This window comes from Malaya genurostris, chromosome 1 (assembly GCF_030247185.1).
Source record: "Malaya genurostris strain Urasoe2022 chromosome 1, Malgen_1.1, whole genome shotgun sequence".
Taxonomy (NCBI): Eukaryota; Metazoa; Arthropoda; class Insecta; order Diptera; family Culicidae; genus Malaya; species Malaya genurostris.
The window spans coordinates 83,559,881-83,575,811 of NC_080570.1; the positions used below are offsets into that span (position 1 = coordinate 83,559,881).

At 35.9% G+C, this 15,931-nt stretch overlaps 1 protein-coding gene and 1 long non-coding RNA gene across 3 annotated transcripts in view; one reads left to right on the top strand and one right to left on the bottom strand.

Moving 5' to 3' along the window:
* Window positions 1-1,048: 1,048 nt before the first annotated feature.
* Window positions 1,049-2,145, bottom strand: LOC131439054 (uncharacterized). Its single transcript, XR_009231055.1, has 3 exons — window positions 1,864-2,145; window positions 1,522-1,669; window positions 1,049-1,286 (listed from the first exon to the last, which is right to left on the bottom strand). It is a non-coding gene; the product is annotated as an uncharacterized LOC131439054 (long non-coding RNA).
* A 1,254-nt stretch (window positions 2,146-3,399) lies between these two features.
* The window catches only part of LOC131440645 (N-alpha-acetyltransferase 80), a 28,572-nt gene continuing 16,040 nt past the window's right edge, over window positions 3,400-15,931 (top strand). The window contains exon 1 of one of the 2 annotated variants that reach the window (XM_058612107.1): window positions 3,400-3,518. In XM_058612107.1, coding sequence (XP_058468090.1) covers window positions 3,516-3,518 — 3 coding nt within the window. In that variant the 5' untranslated portion in view covers window positions 3,400-3,515. Of the gene's footprint in view, window positions 3,519-4,442; window positions 5,232-15,931 lie in introns of those variants that run through there. The other variant, XM_058612108.1, reaches the window with a different exon arrangement.

Consider the following 15,931-nt stretch of genomic DNA (forward strand, 5'->3'; position numbering starts at 1 on the left):
AAATGTCGAGGGGGACGACACTCCGTGATTGTATGTAAGAATAGTTTTAGTTTGAAGTTTAGTTATTGGATTTTTTGAAATGTTGTTCGAATAATTCGGATTGAATTGGAATGTTTTGAAAAAAGCAGAAGAATGATTTGGAATAGTGTAGAATAAGTGCGATTGAAAAATTGTAACTGCTCGAAATGCATACGACTGATTTGCTATCAATATTTCAAGCAGTGTTTGACAACCAAAATTAAGAAATAATTTGAACATGTTTGAATGGCCTTATTATATTGAAAAACAAATATTGTCTAACTAAAAGAATACAATGGTAGAGTTATACATTTAAATATATATATATATATATATATATATATATATATATATATATATATATATATATATATATATATATATATATATATATATATATATATATATATATATATATATATATATATATATATATATATATATATATATATATATATATATATATATATATATATATATATATATATATATATATATATATATATATATATATATGTATATATTAGCCATTAGAAACAAGAAAGGTACTGTGATTCATGTCAAGAAAAGTACGTTCCTATGGATTTTATCTAATGGCACTCAAAGATGTTCGAGTGATCGCTCTTATCGATTTCGAGAAACATCAGCAGTCAATGAAGCAGTTGTGCGTGAGGTTAATGAAGTATTTACTTCAATCCGCTGCGGAGAATGGATAGCGATGAAAGCAAACGAAGATGTGTTAATAGTAAAAATATATGGTTTCAAATATTTGAGTGGAGACCGAACGTCGTATACTTTAACTGAAGCTCCAATACATGTACCTACAGGTACCACCGCAAAAGGTGTTGGGGTAATTGGAAGTTACTTTACAATTGTTTGTTGTAAAAAGGATATTGTATTAGAATTAGATGAAGAATCCAACGAACGTACTCTAGACACAAAATACTATATCTCTCATTTGGAAAAGCCAGAAACTCACACTTATGGCATATTTTATAAATTAAACACATCGAAATACATTCGTGCACTTTTATTGACTTCTGCTAATACAATACATAAAAATATGATTTGAATGAAACCTATATTATTCTTCTTGTAACAGAATTATTCCTTTTCTATTGGAATATTACATTCATCGGCTGCTGATACACCACTTTCCTTTTTGCTTTGTTCGTTTCGCTCTCGAAAATTACTCCAGGAGAGTTCCAACACGGTAAGCCCACGAAACAATGCGAGTCAAAGTAAAAATAGTACTGTAACCTGATGTCCTGAAATAAGAGTTATTTTTATATGAGATGCACCAGATAAAATAGAAAAACAACTGCCGCTATGGCTGTTTACTAAACTTAGTAAAAATAGCATGTAAATGCTTTCGAAATGTATATATAAAGCATTGATAAAAATTCATACATTTCTCACTGTAGTGCTAATTCAGTATCTCTGTACAGTTGAATCTTTAGGAATATTTACTTAATGATTATAGATCAATGAACTAGTACTTACCGAAGGATTTCGTTTGAAGAAAGAATTCACCAGATCGGTTGATATAGAATGAATTACTACCGAAAACTTCATCTTCAAAACAGCTAAATCGTTGTAGAATATTGTAAAAAAATGTCGTCGAGGAGTCAAATGTAGTTTTTGGACATTGCTAGGACAGAGAGATAGAAAGTGAGAAATTAATCCAAACTGGTAGTTGAAATTAGTCTGCGAGAAACCAAAAAGACGAAAAGGAGAAATCTAGTAAGTATGGATCAGAGTTTGATATAATTCATTCAAACTCATTTCAGTTTCTAACTTTTATTACTTTGTTGACTCATGTTAACTTTCATTTGAAATACTTACGTGTTCAGTTTTAGAATAATCCACTACAATTAGGCCAGTGATGGCCCGTCTTGCCCGTGTATTGTTTGATTATTGTTTTATTTCGTATTCAAATCTTTTCGATAGTGCTTTTTTTACATGTATTGTTCATTTTTATTCATATAGATTCCCGATGATAGTTTCACGGCGTCGCTACACTGATTCACTCCAGAACGAGAAAAATCGTTCTATCCCGAGAAATACACAAATTTTCTTCGCGAAGCAATATGCTCACACGTTGAGAGCTTCACAGGTAGTCCACTTACTACTTTGATAAAAATCAACACGAATATAGCAAATTAAAAAAATCGATATAAACCATATAAACATAATCCTGTTCGAGTAGTGAGTGCCAGGGTTACTATATTCACAGATTTTTTTCCTTAACAGCAAAAGATTTTTTATCTATTTCATTAAACAGATTTTGCGTTTCAAATCTCGGAATTTTACGGAATTCGCAAATTTACAGGAATATCTCGTGAAACTGACACATTTTCCAAACGTTTCTCACATATTTTTACTGATTTGAAACGAAAATATCCGTCGCAGATATTATGCATATTTTTCGAATTGAAACACAGATTTTAAAATGGCAGCTCTGGTAAGTGCTTGATAGAATAAAAACAACTCGTTAGCATTGTTGCCAAATCTAAATAAATAATGATTGTCATATTAATGGTTGCCAAATCGCTCGACATTAGAATCAGAATTATGAGAATTCGAGCAAAGATAGATTGGAAATTCTGGATTTGATGGAATTATTGAGGATTTTCTTCGATTTTTGGAAAGCTCTCATGAATGACGAAAAACTCGAAGGAATAAGAAAATTTCAAGCAGATTTGTTGTGAAAAGTCGCTGCAATTCAGAAGTGTCGTCCCCCTCGTCAAATGTATTTGAATCAAAGGGAAATAGAAATATACGCTGATTTTTTAAATTTAAAATTAATTTTACTGCGTGTGATCGTGAGCTAATCCGAAACTGGTTCGTGAAATGGATTAAAAGTTGTCTGGTCCTTTCCAAGGTGTTTTCTTTTATTAGTGAATGTTGACAGGTTAGCCGGTATCCCTAAAATATTTGAGTTTTCGTCGTTAAGGACTATTCACACATTTCAGTTCCGTGACGGTTCAGTGAAAGTGCCTTCAGTGCGCCGTCCGTGTTCTTTTTTGTCGGAACCCTTCTGTCCTGTTCCGTTCCGGCACATCAAATGCAGTGACATACCGACTTCAGGGAAAATAAAAAAATATCGGTGACGACGAATTTGTGTTTGCCGGACGGACGCTACACTGACGGCGAGCTGCACTGAAACGGCACTGTGCTGGATAGGTGTGAATGCGCGCATAGAAAACGAATGAAATAATATAAGCATCCGTGCAGGGTGTCGTGCCGGCACTGAACCGGACCTTGTATGTGTGAATATTCCTTTATTTTGTAATTTTCATGTTTAAAAATTTACCGAAAAAGGTAATTTTGTTTTAGCGTGTGACTTTTTTCATATAGGACCGATTGAAATATTTATCTTGATTTATTAACATATAGGATATGCTTTCAGTTACTTTCATAATTTACCTTTTATAGAATTTTGATAACCTTACGTTGAGCATGCCGTAGAAGTATTATTGAAGAACTTATGGATAATGGCAAGTATTTATCCATACATAATTAAACTTTATCAGTGCCGTGTTCATATCTGTGATTCAAATCGTTTATAAATGTAAAAAAATCGTTTATGATTTGTGGTTTCTCGGTGTAACTGTAAGATTAATTTATTTTCGTCATTTCGAGAGTAGTTAATTCTTAGTAAAGAAATGTAGTGTTAGCACAATAAAATCACTGTCACTTATTGGTCAGTGGATATCATGCTGAACAAATCATTTATTGATGCTAAAAACTGTACTGGAAAATGCATTGAAAAAGGTTTTTTATTCCAAACATTAGTAAGGATTTTTATGCTATTGTTCACAGAGATGCCATTAACACAGATTTGTCTGTATGATACAGATTTTGACATGCACGTACAGATTTAATACAGAGTACAGATTTTATACAAATTACCATAATTTAATACAGATTTCACAAATAGTAAAGAAAATATTTTGAGTCGAATGGAACATTCGCCCCAGTGATTTTCGGAAGGGGGGGGACATTCATTTTGCTCGACCAAGTCATCTCTCCAGTGATGGAATGGTATGCCACTGAACGAAGATATGAATAATGAATGCTCATTGAATCTATTATTCTATAATTATAATTTATTGGAATAACATATTTTTATTGTATTTCATTTCTTTTGGTGAATCAATACAGATTTATGTGAATACAGCTTTTCTATGAAAATATCTGGCATCTCTGATTGTCCAATCTACACTTCGGTACCAACATGTGATTAGGGCATATCATGCGATATGCCCTTTTGAAAGTTACGAAAAATAATGCTCATTACTCAAGTTTTAAACATGAAATTCGAGCATATTTCGCACAATTTCGTAGATTGGGCTTCTATCTACGAGATTATATCGATTACTGTGTTAATGAAGGTTGTAGAGCCGAGCAATGAGCATTATATTTCGAAACATTCGCAAGGGCCTATCGAGCGACATGCCCTAATCACATGTTACTACCGACTTGAATGTGTTGGTTTGACTATTCTCAGGTTGTGTGATTATTGCTAGTGTGACTTTGTCGCAAATGCCCTGTGAATTTGGTCGAGCCTAAGACAAGACAAGACAGCTCGCGTTACGGGCTTGGCTCCGTGTTTGGGAGCCCATTTGACGTTTTTGGTGTTGTACTGTTTTCGTTACCACAGGGATATTCTCATCGAATTTCGCAGTGTTTGCAGCCAGAGATGTCTATCTCCTCTGTGTGACGAAGAGCAAGCAAAATTTCTCCCCTCGCACTGACAACTCCAACGAGAGCTCTTTTTCACATTTATACACCACTGTTGTGTAAAGTGTGCACGCATCATGCGTGCGTTTGTTTATTTCCTTTTACCTCTTCCACTGAATCGCACCAAAGTGCTAGAGCATTAGCTAATAAATTCTCTGAGGTGGATGCAGATATTTTCACAGAGGTGTACACGCCGGTGAGCACTCTGCTGTATGGTTTTCGTAGATGAAGCGTGGACACGCAAAATCAGCAAAATAAAACAATTTATCGTAAAAATTTCGGTTTTCCTTGCAAACTTTTCATAGCAAGGCCAGATCTACTCTCTATTAATTGAAGTTCACAGAAGTGTTCGCTCACCATCACGCGCCAGTGGTCACTTGGGTGTATTGTGCATGCAGATAAAAATCGGAAGCGACGTCTCTCTCGCCTGATTATGTTGCTCCAGCGAAGTTCACCGTGCCCCAATGGTATGTAGACTGCCATGCGATATATTAATCATTCATAATTGCACGAAAATTCACTCCCTTGTAACGTTCAGTGTCAAACCCATTGATTCCCAAACATACATTATCAACTTTAAGCGCATACAGAAAGTAATATTCCATCGTTATGTGCTTCGATAGTGGAGGCAAGACAATGTATTCATTTATGTTGAAGCACGTGGTTCATAAACAAGACAACAAAATATGTATAAAGTAACATGATTCTATCAGTTGATGTATAGGAAATGGCAGTTCAACTGACGTCGCTCGGCAACGTCGCTGCGCTGGACTGTCCAGCGAATTGCAGATTAGTGCTGCAGCGACAATATTTAGACGAGAGCGCGTTTGAGCGATTCATGCGAAGAAAATGTGTTTCACTCGCGCCAGCTGCTTTAACCACAAGCACACACTCAAATGCTGTCTATTCGACACTGAGAAGAAGTGCGCTTTCCTCTTTGTGCGGTGCTTCGTTTTTTTGCATCCTCGGTGTGGCAAAAATCTGACCGTGTATCACTCTGGTGAAATGCCATCTCTGTTTGCAGCAAGATTAGTGAAAATGTCTAAAGGAAATTTAAATTCAAAATAAACTAAATTCAACAATTATTATTTTATTTTACCAACACGTATACAAAGTTTCGTAGTATTAGATCGTCATACTTCGGCTATCATATTTCTTTTTGCGAGATTTTTTAGATTCACCAGACTACAGACGAAACGAAATGAATCTGGTAATAACTGCTTGTTGGAATTGAATGCAATGAAAAACGTTATCAGGTAGTACGGTCATTTCCATTTTAATTTTTCTTTTCAAATTTGTTTCTGGTATATACTACAAGATACCAATAAAATAGGCGCTTTAATTGGTTCCAGTTTTTTTCGGTTATTGTTGGTACTCTATATAGATATTTATAAAATCTCCAAATGTTGGGTATGCCTGGGTTGGCGGTTCAATGCATATGGCGCTGGTCTTACAAATCATTTGTATGTTCGAGCCCCGACCTGGAAGGATTCGTAGTGTCAGTAGAATCGTAGCACTAGCCATGCAATGATTCTGTACACTGAATCGGCTGCGAAGTCTGTTGAAACAGAACGTCAAATTCCACTACAGGAATGTAATACCACGGCTTTGCTAAATGTTGGATAACTCAATACCACACAAAATACGACAGAATTTTTGTTAACATAACAAGTTTTATTATTTGAATAATGGATTGTGAATAACATGCATTGCACTGCCAATGTCACTAGTCACATATAGTCAACTATCAATTATAATTCAGCAGGGCTCATGGAAAGCAAAAAAAATTAGAGTAAGAAGCCAGCTTGGCTTTATGGACCGATAGGTCTGAGCCAAAAGAGAGAGAGAGAGAAAAAAGCCAGCTGTCTCGTCTTGTCTTAGGCCGAAGGCAGAGTGGGCGCGAGAAGCTGTGCCGAGCTGTTGACTGACATTAGCAAACCTATGATGTTCAAACATAAAAGAAAATCAAACATAAAAGTCATTCGTATTTTTTTTATCGTTTATTTATACCCGACTTTAACCTAATTGCGGTCGTTCGCCGGGGGTTGTATTTTTAGTATTTTTTAGTTTAATTTTTCTACTTCATTTTATCAGCAAACACCCGAGGCTCTGTATCGATACGGCATGCAGTACTGTACCAAATCACCCTCTAATTCCGTACAAAATATTGTCTTCTGCTGGACCTGATGGTATCCCGGCAGTCATTTTGAAGAGATGTTCTAGTGATATTATAGTACCTCTATATCAACTGTTTCAACTGTCACTCACGACTGAAATATTTCCTGTTATCTAGAAATCTCGAATCTTCTCTGTGTACAGAAAGGAAAAAAAGAACTTCGACAACTATCGTAGTATCACCTCTCTTAATGCCATTCCTGGGTTTGTTCTGGAGTCCATTTTTAATCACTTTTACACATTTTTATAACGCTTATAACGTTTGCTATGTCTGAAGGTCATAAACCGGACGTTATCTACATGGATCTCTCCGCTGCTTTTGATAAAGTTAATCACACTATCACAATTTCAAAATTGTATAGACTGGGCTTCGATTCCTACATTCTTCGGTGAATGCAATTGTACCTCGGCATTCGACGACTGGTGGTCAAGGACAACGATGTTTTTATGAAGTTTTTTCTGGTATTACACAAGGCAGTCATCTCCCACCACTGCTATTTCTACTGTATTTCAACGACGTAAACTTTTCATTGAAAGGTCCACGATTATTTTTTTCTGACGATCTAAAGTTTTTCCAAACTATCCAGACTCTTGTAGATGCCTAATTAATGAATGAGAATGACGCTAAATCGATTATCACGTTCACACGGAAAAAATCACCTATATATTTCAAATACTGTCTTCGAGGATCACTGACTGATATAGTCTATTGTGTCAAGAATTTTGGCGTTCTTCTTTATCTTGTTTCACTGCGCTCTGAAACGGACCTTAAAAGGGTCCTTTAAGGATCAATTCAACTTCAACTAACTTAATCAACTAATTCTGATGTCCAGAGGTATAGATCCAATCCAATCAAACAACGAGAAGTGAAGAATCCTGGGACAAGTTTCGTTATAGCTCCAGGACAAATTAAAAACTCTTGTAGACAGTTGTGGTTTCCAAAAAGTATTTCAGTCTCGAAAAGTTTTTGTTTTACATTAAACCTACTGGCAGCACAGTCCCTCGTTACTTAATTTTCATGAAGTTACATTGAAAGATGTAAACATTAGCACTTTCCCTCTAATATTCTACTATTTTAGAATATTTTTGCAATAATATCATTTATCCATCTTTTGAATATTTACAAATAAAAATTTTTAAAATTCAACTCAAAACAAGATCATCTTGTTAGCCTAATTCATTAATTTATCTCGAAATTACATTAAGTAAAAAAATATAACACATTCGAATAATCTTTGATTATATATAAATAAAATTACTATCGAAGTTTTCTTTTCGAAAACGTTTCGATCTTCTTAATTCTGAATCCGACAATTCCGTCGGCGCACCGGTAAATTTTCTCTTTGTTCCGTTTTAAAACGTTTTAAAAAATTAGGTTTTAACCATCTTCTGTGGTGAGTGAAATGTATTTAGATTTTCGGTTGTATAAATTTAACTCGCTTACTGACGTTAATTGAAAGACTCCCAGCCTCCGTTTATTACGTGTATTTATCACTAACGCTTGACATCCCAACGGGGCTCCAACTCCTCATATTAGAAATGACTCAACAATGGACCTCTGTCTGCCGGGTTTGTTGAACGAAAAAAATGGCATTCGGTTCAACGGTTTGTTTCAAAATCGGCAAACGAAGGTCCCGTGTTGCCCCCCGTTGAACGATTGATTGGGCGTTCATTGGACCAATGGTCCAACGTATTGGACCAATGAAGGGCCACCGTTGAACGTTTCTTTCTAAGAGGGCATTCATCAATCCTAAATTTTATATTTATATACACAGACTTTTTGGTATTATATAAAACTGCTGTAATTGTGCTTAAGAAATTGTTAATGATAAAACTTTGCATACAGTTCGCTTTCACATCTCTTCCAAGTCAGTCGATATAACAAAACCGCTTACGTTTGGGACAGAAGAAACCAAGTACAGTATTGTGTAGTGATCAATAGAACGACCTCGACATGAGTGAACCAAACGAACAAAAGCTACCGCCGACACGACAGAATACAATTGCTGTTGACTTCAGGCAGTGCAAAATTCGACCTTCGATACGAGAACTTGAAGGTCTGCTTAAGGAGCAAATTGTAATAAGACGAATAATGTTGTTTACATCCAGTTTTATAAAGAGTTGGATCGACGACACGACCAGGCACTCCGAAGAAAAATCAGCATTAAAACTATTCGCTAACGATTCACCGCCAGTTACCACAAATCTAGTGACCCCTTGTAAATGATAAAAATAATCTTCTCGCCCAAGTAGCAATCCGCAACTAGTTCTGATACGACCAAGTCCAAACTATGTTGCAAAAAGAGCACGAATATGTGTTTTATGTTATACTGGTTACAACATGGTGACAGCAATGTTTCATCATAACATAACTAGTTACGAAATAGTTATTTTGGTTTCCAATCATAACATCTTTGTGTTATATTGAATTAAATAAAATTAATAAGCTATCGTTACTTAATCCAAACATATCTTTAATCACAACAATGCTTCTAGCTACTAGTTGAAAATAAGTTTATTTGACTTCAATAGTAGCAACCCGTAACTAGTTTTGATACCACTCAACCCAACTGTGTTGCAACAAGAGCACGAACATGTTTTTTATGTTATACTGGTTAAAACAAGGTGACAGCAGTGTTTATTTATAACGTAAACATTGAACTAACTATCATTTGTAAGTTATCGTTACTTGATTCTAACATATCTTTAATCACAGCTATGTTTTTAGCTACTAGTTGAAAAAAGATTTATTTTCCGTTGCGAAACCATTATAAATACGTTAACGTATATGTGAATCGTTACTGTGAATTGATATAGCAATAACTTAGATATTATAAGATTATAACATATAATTTCTTCATTACTTCAGACAGTTATCGGTAAGTTTTCCCTACGTTATGATAACTAAAATGCAAACAAAACAACCTTTGTTGGCTTGAATATGGCGAACACAATATGGAGTCTCAAGAAGTGTATGGAACGTAAATAAAACCAGGATATTACTTTTTTCAAAACTACTTTTTGCAGAAAATAGTGAAAGGCAGAAAAGTCATTTTTGTTCTATGCACTGTCATAATCACGAAGAAAATAATATAGGGATTGAACATCGATTGTGATAATATTATAGTTTTCATGATATATGAATTTTAATATGATGAGAAATCACTCTACTTGGAATAATTTTGAGCATTCTGAACATAGGGTTATTTTGTTGTTTAGTTTTTATATCTTTATAAACAGATTTGAATTGAAGGCGCATAAAAAACAGTGAAGTAAAATTGAATTCCGCTCGGCAGTTTTTGGATCGTTGTGAAATTTGTACCTTGTATCAAGTTTGTGATTTAAAGTACTCTTCTGCTTTTTTATTTATGATAGAAAAGTATTTTGGATTCATTCAATGTTTATAATGTCGATGGTGACTAAGTTTCAACTAATTTACTTGGAAACAAGTTATTTTCAAGTTATGAAAAGATAAGTTATTTCAGTATGGCATTTCAACGTAACGACAACATATTTTTAGCCGACTTAACAACTAGTAGAAACTGCGCTTTTTGAGTCATGCAAGTGGTTAGATGTTAGTAACAATCACTCAAATATCTAGTTGCAAACTAGTCACAAACAAGCTAGCGTAACAAAAATTGTTACTTGGGCGAGCAACACTGTTTAAGTTGCTATGGACTAGTTACCAAGGAACCCCAAAACAAATAAACATGTTTTGAAAGCAGTGGAATAGTTCTATTAGTGTTAAACTTTGTCCAAATTAAGCAGAAATGCATTTAAATGAACTCGATTTTCGGAATTTAATCGAAACCATGGATAAAACCAACGAACGAGGACAATGATCTGCATCCAGCGATTCATCCGTACACTTCAACTGCTAGCTTTTCTGGGCAGTAGGATTGGGTGTAATATGCCGGTGTCAAAATTGTTTTGTGTCGGTTGATTGCGCAGCAGTGGAAACAGTATTTCACCTTGTTGGCCACTGTTCGAGGATTACTAGTGGAATTCCACAAAGAAATCATTTTACTGTACGTTATGCAGGTACCGCAGAGCACTAGCCTCGCTCAGCTCGTTGTCGGTCATTTCCATGTCTTCCTCGTTGGTTTGCGCTGAGCTGTTATCACACAACGGGACCTTATTACCGGTATCACTACATGGTGAAAACGAAGTGAAGTGAATTATCACTTCACGGTGAAAATCGAGTGAAGTGAATGTAAATCTTTATTACGGAAGTCGCTTCAGAGACAAAAAAAAAATACTTGGGTGTACTAGATGTCATTATGAACATCACGTCACCAACATTTTGTTGAAAAAATAAGTTTTTTCCACTACAGTGATCACTTCACTATGCGTGATACTGGTAATAGCGAAAATCAAGTGAAGTGACATGTAAGTGAAGTGAATGTGAAAGTGGAAGTGAGAACGGTAATAAGGACCCGGTTTCAAGTCAGCAGTGAGTTATGCATCCCAATGTCCCTAAGACCTGAATTTTGAACTTGGCTTTACAAAAGACATAACTCATACTCCTCAATTTTTACATTCCGCTCTCGTCAGGTAAATCCATTAAAATGTTCCGTAATATAATAACCGATCTGAAATTTATTTTGTTTACATTCATCTTGCCTTCGATATGCAGTAACCAAGGTTATGGTGACTGTTATTCAAAATCAATAAATATATCAACTTGTGCAGCCAGTTTAAAAAAATTCACTAGCGTTTTCGATTTGACATTTCCAGTTACTGAGGGGTAGTTAAATTTACGATACAGTTTTGATAGACGAGTGGCAGGTCGTGTCGTCGGTTGGATGCAATTCAATTCGCAAAACTCAATAACAATGTGCACTATGTGGAGCACGAGAGCATTAAGTACAACATTCCAGTATATATGGAAAATAGTGCTATAGAAGTGCGGGTGCATGATCTTCCCTCAAGCGTCACCGATTCATATATTCGCAAAACTATGTCCCAATACGGAGATTCTCTCTATGGAAAAAAAAAGTGGAAGAATTTTTTCCCCGGTATTGTAAATGGCGTACGTTTATTACACATACACTTGAAGAAGCCTATACCTTATTATGTGACATTCGGTCAAGATACTAGAATTCCGTGCAAATCACTTGTTACCTATGACAATCAGATGGCCACATGTCAATATTGCCAGAAAGCTGTTCACTACGGTAAGCCATGTGATAAACTGGACAAGGAGACAACTACACCAAAGGACAACGGTGCTTCCTTCACACCAACCCCAACCAACCCCAGTACACCTGTAACAGCCACCAACAACAGTGAAGCATCTCCTTCAACGAAACCATCAGTATCCCCTATAGAACAAAGTACACCAGCTGCAGTTAACAACTTACCCTCTAACCAACCAGCAACTGCAACCAATGTACAACAAGGCGCATCTACAGCAACTCCCAGCGAGCCCAAGACTACGATCAACAAGGAAAACGAAAATAAAACGGAAATCACACATAACACCGATGATGAAGCAATGGATGATGAGATAAGCCGCGGACGAAGTTACCCCCGATCCTCGTTGGATGGAAATGGAAACTCATCTCCCCCTAGAAAAAGGTTGACAACGAGATCCAATAGCAAAAAAAATAAATTAAGTAACAAAAATATAAGCCAATCGGCCACGTAAAGCTTTTACGCAAAAAGGCCAGAATATAAATTTTATTATAGAAAAAACTGCTTAAATATCGAACACTGAATAATGAAACTCATATCCAGTAATGCTTGAAAGCTTTTATTGATCCCGTTTGCTTTCACGGTTACCTTGTAATGTACTAATAACCAGGTGCTTGCTATCGAAAATTGATTAAATCAAAATTCATTACAACAGAGAAGTGCATGTTCGACAAGACCAATAAGTCCACATGTATCGCCTTTGGATGACTTTCGCAGGAACTGGACGGCGTGTTTCCCCTAGATATCTGTGAAATATATTCAGAAGTTTTGATCAACCACTTTATAGTATTGAAAATGCATATGATAAACGCTATATTTGTATCCAACTCATTAGTTGATATCGTTGTTTCTTTGCTAAAATTTCATAATTATTTTTTGTCTGCAACGTCAGATAAATAAATATTCCATGCTCAAAAATGAAAATATTATCCGATGGAAACAGTCCATCAGCTATCAGCACAATATGAGGCCTAATTAAAAACTGTCAACCTACAGTTCGTGGATAACATTAACTTTACCCAACTTTTCAACAATCTTAGACAAATTCTTTTCACTCGAACCTCCTCATTGAAATTAACGCATTTACGATTTACTTTAAATATACACACTAAGATTCGATTCCGTTGTTCGGTAATTTTTTTTGACGAAAACTTTCGGTAATCAATATAAATTACCGATATTTCGGTACATGAACTTCATTTTACAACAATAATGCAAATTTTTACCGGACGATCAGTTTTACGCAAGTTTTCATTACAGAATTCTGTAATACGAATAATTCTGTAAATAGATAGTAAATAATACAATTCATACGGTAAATCTGAATAGTCGCCGAGTACTGTAAAAACCATACCGTCCGTATGGTAAAATTATTTTCCAATAACCGAACTACTGTGAAAACTTATTGTCGTGAAACTAACTGTCAAACAGATATTAAAATTTTCAGTGTCGTTTTATTAATCAAACGGAAAAAATCTTGAAGTGTTCATCGAATGGATTGAGGTACAGGTGCTAAATTTTTAAAACATTTGAGCCACTAAAAGCTTTTTGTTTACTTTTAGGCAGAAAAAATTCTTTATCACTTGTCCAGTTGCTGGATACACTAATCGTTCGAGAGTAATTTATGGTGGACACGACGGATTGTGCAGTGTTTTTGGAGGCGCTCATAATTCCGGTCAGCCGGAACACTTGACACTCTTTTTTTCGTGAAATAAAACCATAGCCACAACAGGTTGGAATTTACTTCATTCTTTTTTGTGAATTTGTGTTGTTTTTTAAAATCCGAAAATCCAGAATTTTAACCAAAGGAAAACAAACAAACAAAAAATTACCGACCAATCAGTTAGATTCATTTGGTTTACAGTTTACGGTAGTTGTTTGACAGTTCAGCAATTACCGCACGATCGGTAATCAATTTAATTACCGAACGTTCAGCTGTTGAAAATTCGGTAAAAAATTACCGAATTCTGCGAAATTTTCTAAGTGTGGATATACCAAAGTAAGCAGAATATATTGCTACTTTGGTCCACTCTTCAACCACATTTTTTGCCTTTCTCATATAGAAAGGTTATGCAATCACTTGAAAAACCGACTAGTGAAAATTGGCCCGGAGGGCCAAGTGTCATATACCATTCGACTCAGTTCATCGAGCTGAGCAATGTCTGTGTGTGTGTGTGTGTGTGTGTATGTGTGTGTGTGTATGTGTCAAATAATCTCACTAGGTTTTCTCGGAGATGGCTGAACCGATTTGGACAAACTAGGATTCAAATGAAAGGTCTCGTGGTCCCATACGGAATTCCTGAATTTCATCCGGATCCGACTTCCGGTTCCGGAATTATAGGGTAAAGTGTGTTCAATATTGTACACCGTCACTTAAACCGGCGAAACAAAAAACGTGAAAATTTTTCTAAACTGATATCAAAACTACACAAATCGATAGTCATTATCAGTAGGCAACTAAACAAACCGATTCCGGCTATCCTGGTTCCCGATATCCGGTTCCGGAAGTACCAGAAATAGTGGTCATATATACCAAAATGGATCTCACTCACTTTTCTCAGCGATGGTTTGACCGATTTCCACAAACTTAGATTCAAATGAAAGGCCTTCCGGTCCCATACGGAATTCTTGAATTTCATCCGGATCCGACTTCCTGTTCCGGAATTATAGGGTAAAGTGTGTTCAATATTGTACACCGTCACTTAAACCGGCGAAGCAAAAAACGTGAAATTTTTTCTAAACTGGTCTCAAAACTACACAAATCGATAGTCATTATCAGTAGGCAACTAAACAAACCGATTCCGGCTATCCTGGTTCCCGGTATCCGGTTCCGGAAGTACCAGAAATAGTGGTCATATATACCAAAATGGATCTCACTCACTTTTCTCAGCGATGGTTTGACCGATTTTCACAAACTTAGATTCAAATGAAAGGTCTTCCGGTCCTATACAGAATTCCTGAATTTCATCCAGATCCGACTTCCGGTTCCGGAATTATAGGGTAAAGTGTGTTCAATATTGTACACCGTCACTTAAACCGGCGAAGCAAAAAACGTGAAAATTTTTCTAAACTGGTCTCAAAACTACACAAATCGATAGTCATTATCAGTAGGCAACTAAACAAACCGATTCCGGCTATCTTGGTTTCCGGTATCCGGTTCCGGAAGTACCAGATATAGTGGTCATATATACCAAAATGGATCTCACTCACTTTTCTCAGCGATGGTTTGACCGATTTCCACAAACTTAGATTCAAATGAAAGGTCTTCCGGTCCCATACGGAATTCCTGGATTTTATCCGGATCCGACTTCCTGTTCCGGAATTATAGGGTAAAGTGTGTTCAATATTGTACACCGTCACTTAAACCGGCGAAGCAAAAAGCGTGAAAATTTTTCTAAACTGGTCTCAAAACTACACAAATCGATAGTCATTATCAGTAGGCAACTAAACAAACCGATTCCGGCTATCCTGGTTTCCGGTATCCGGTTCCGGAAGTACCAGAAATAGTGGTCATATATACCAAAATGGATCTCACTCACTTTTCTCAGCGATGGTTTGACCGATTTCCACAAACTTAGATTCAAATGAAAGGTCTTCCGGTCCCATACGGAATTCCTGAATTTTATCCGGATCCGACTTCCTGTTCCGGAATTATAGGGTTAAGTGTGTTCAATATTGTACACCGTCACTTAAACCGGCGAAGCAAAAAACGTGAAAATTTTTCTAAACTGGTCTCAAAACTACACAAATCGATAGTCATTATCAGTAGGCAACGAAACAAACCGATTCCGGTTAT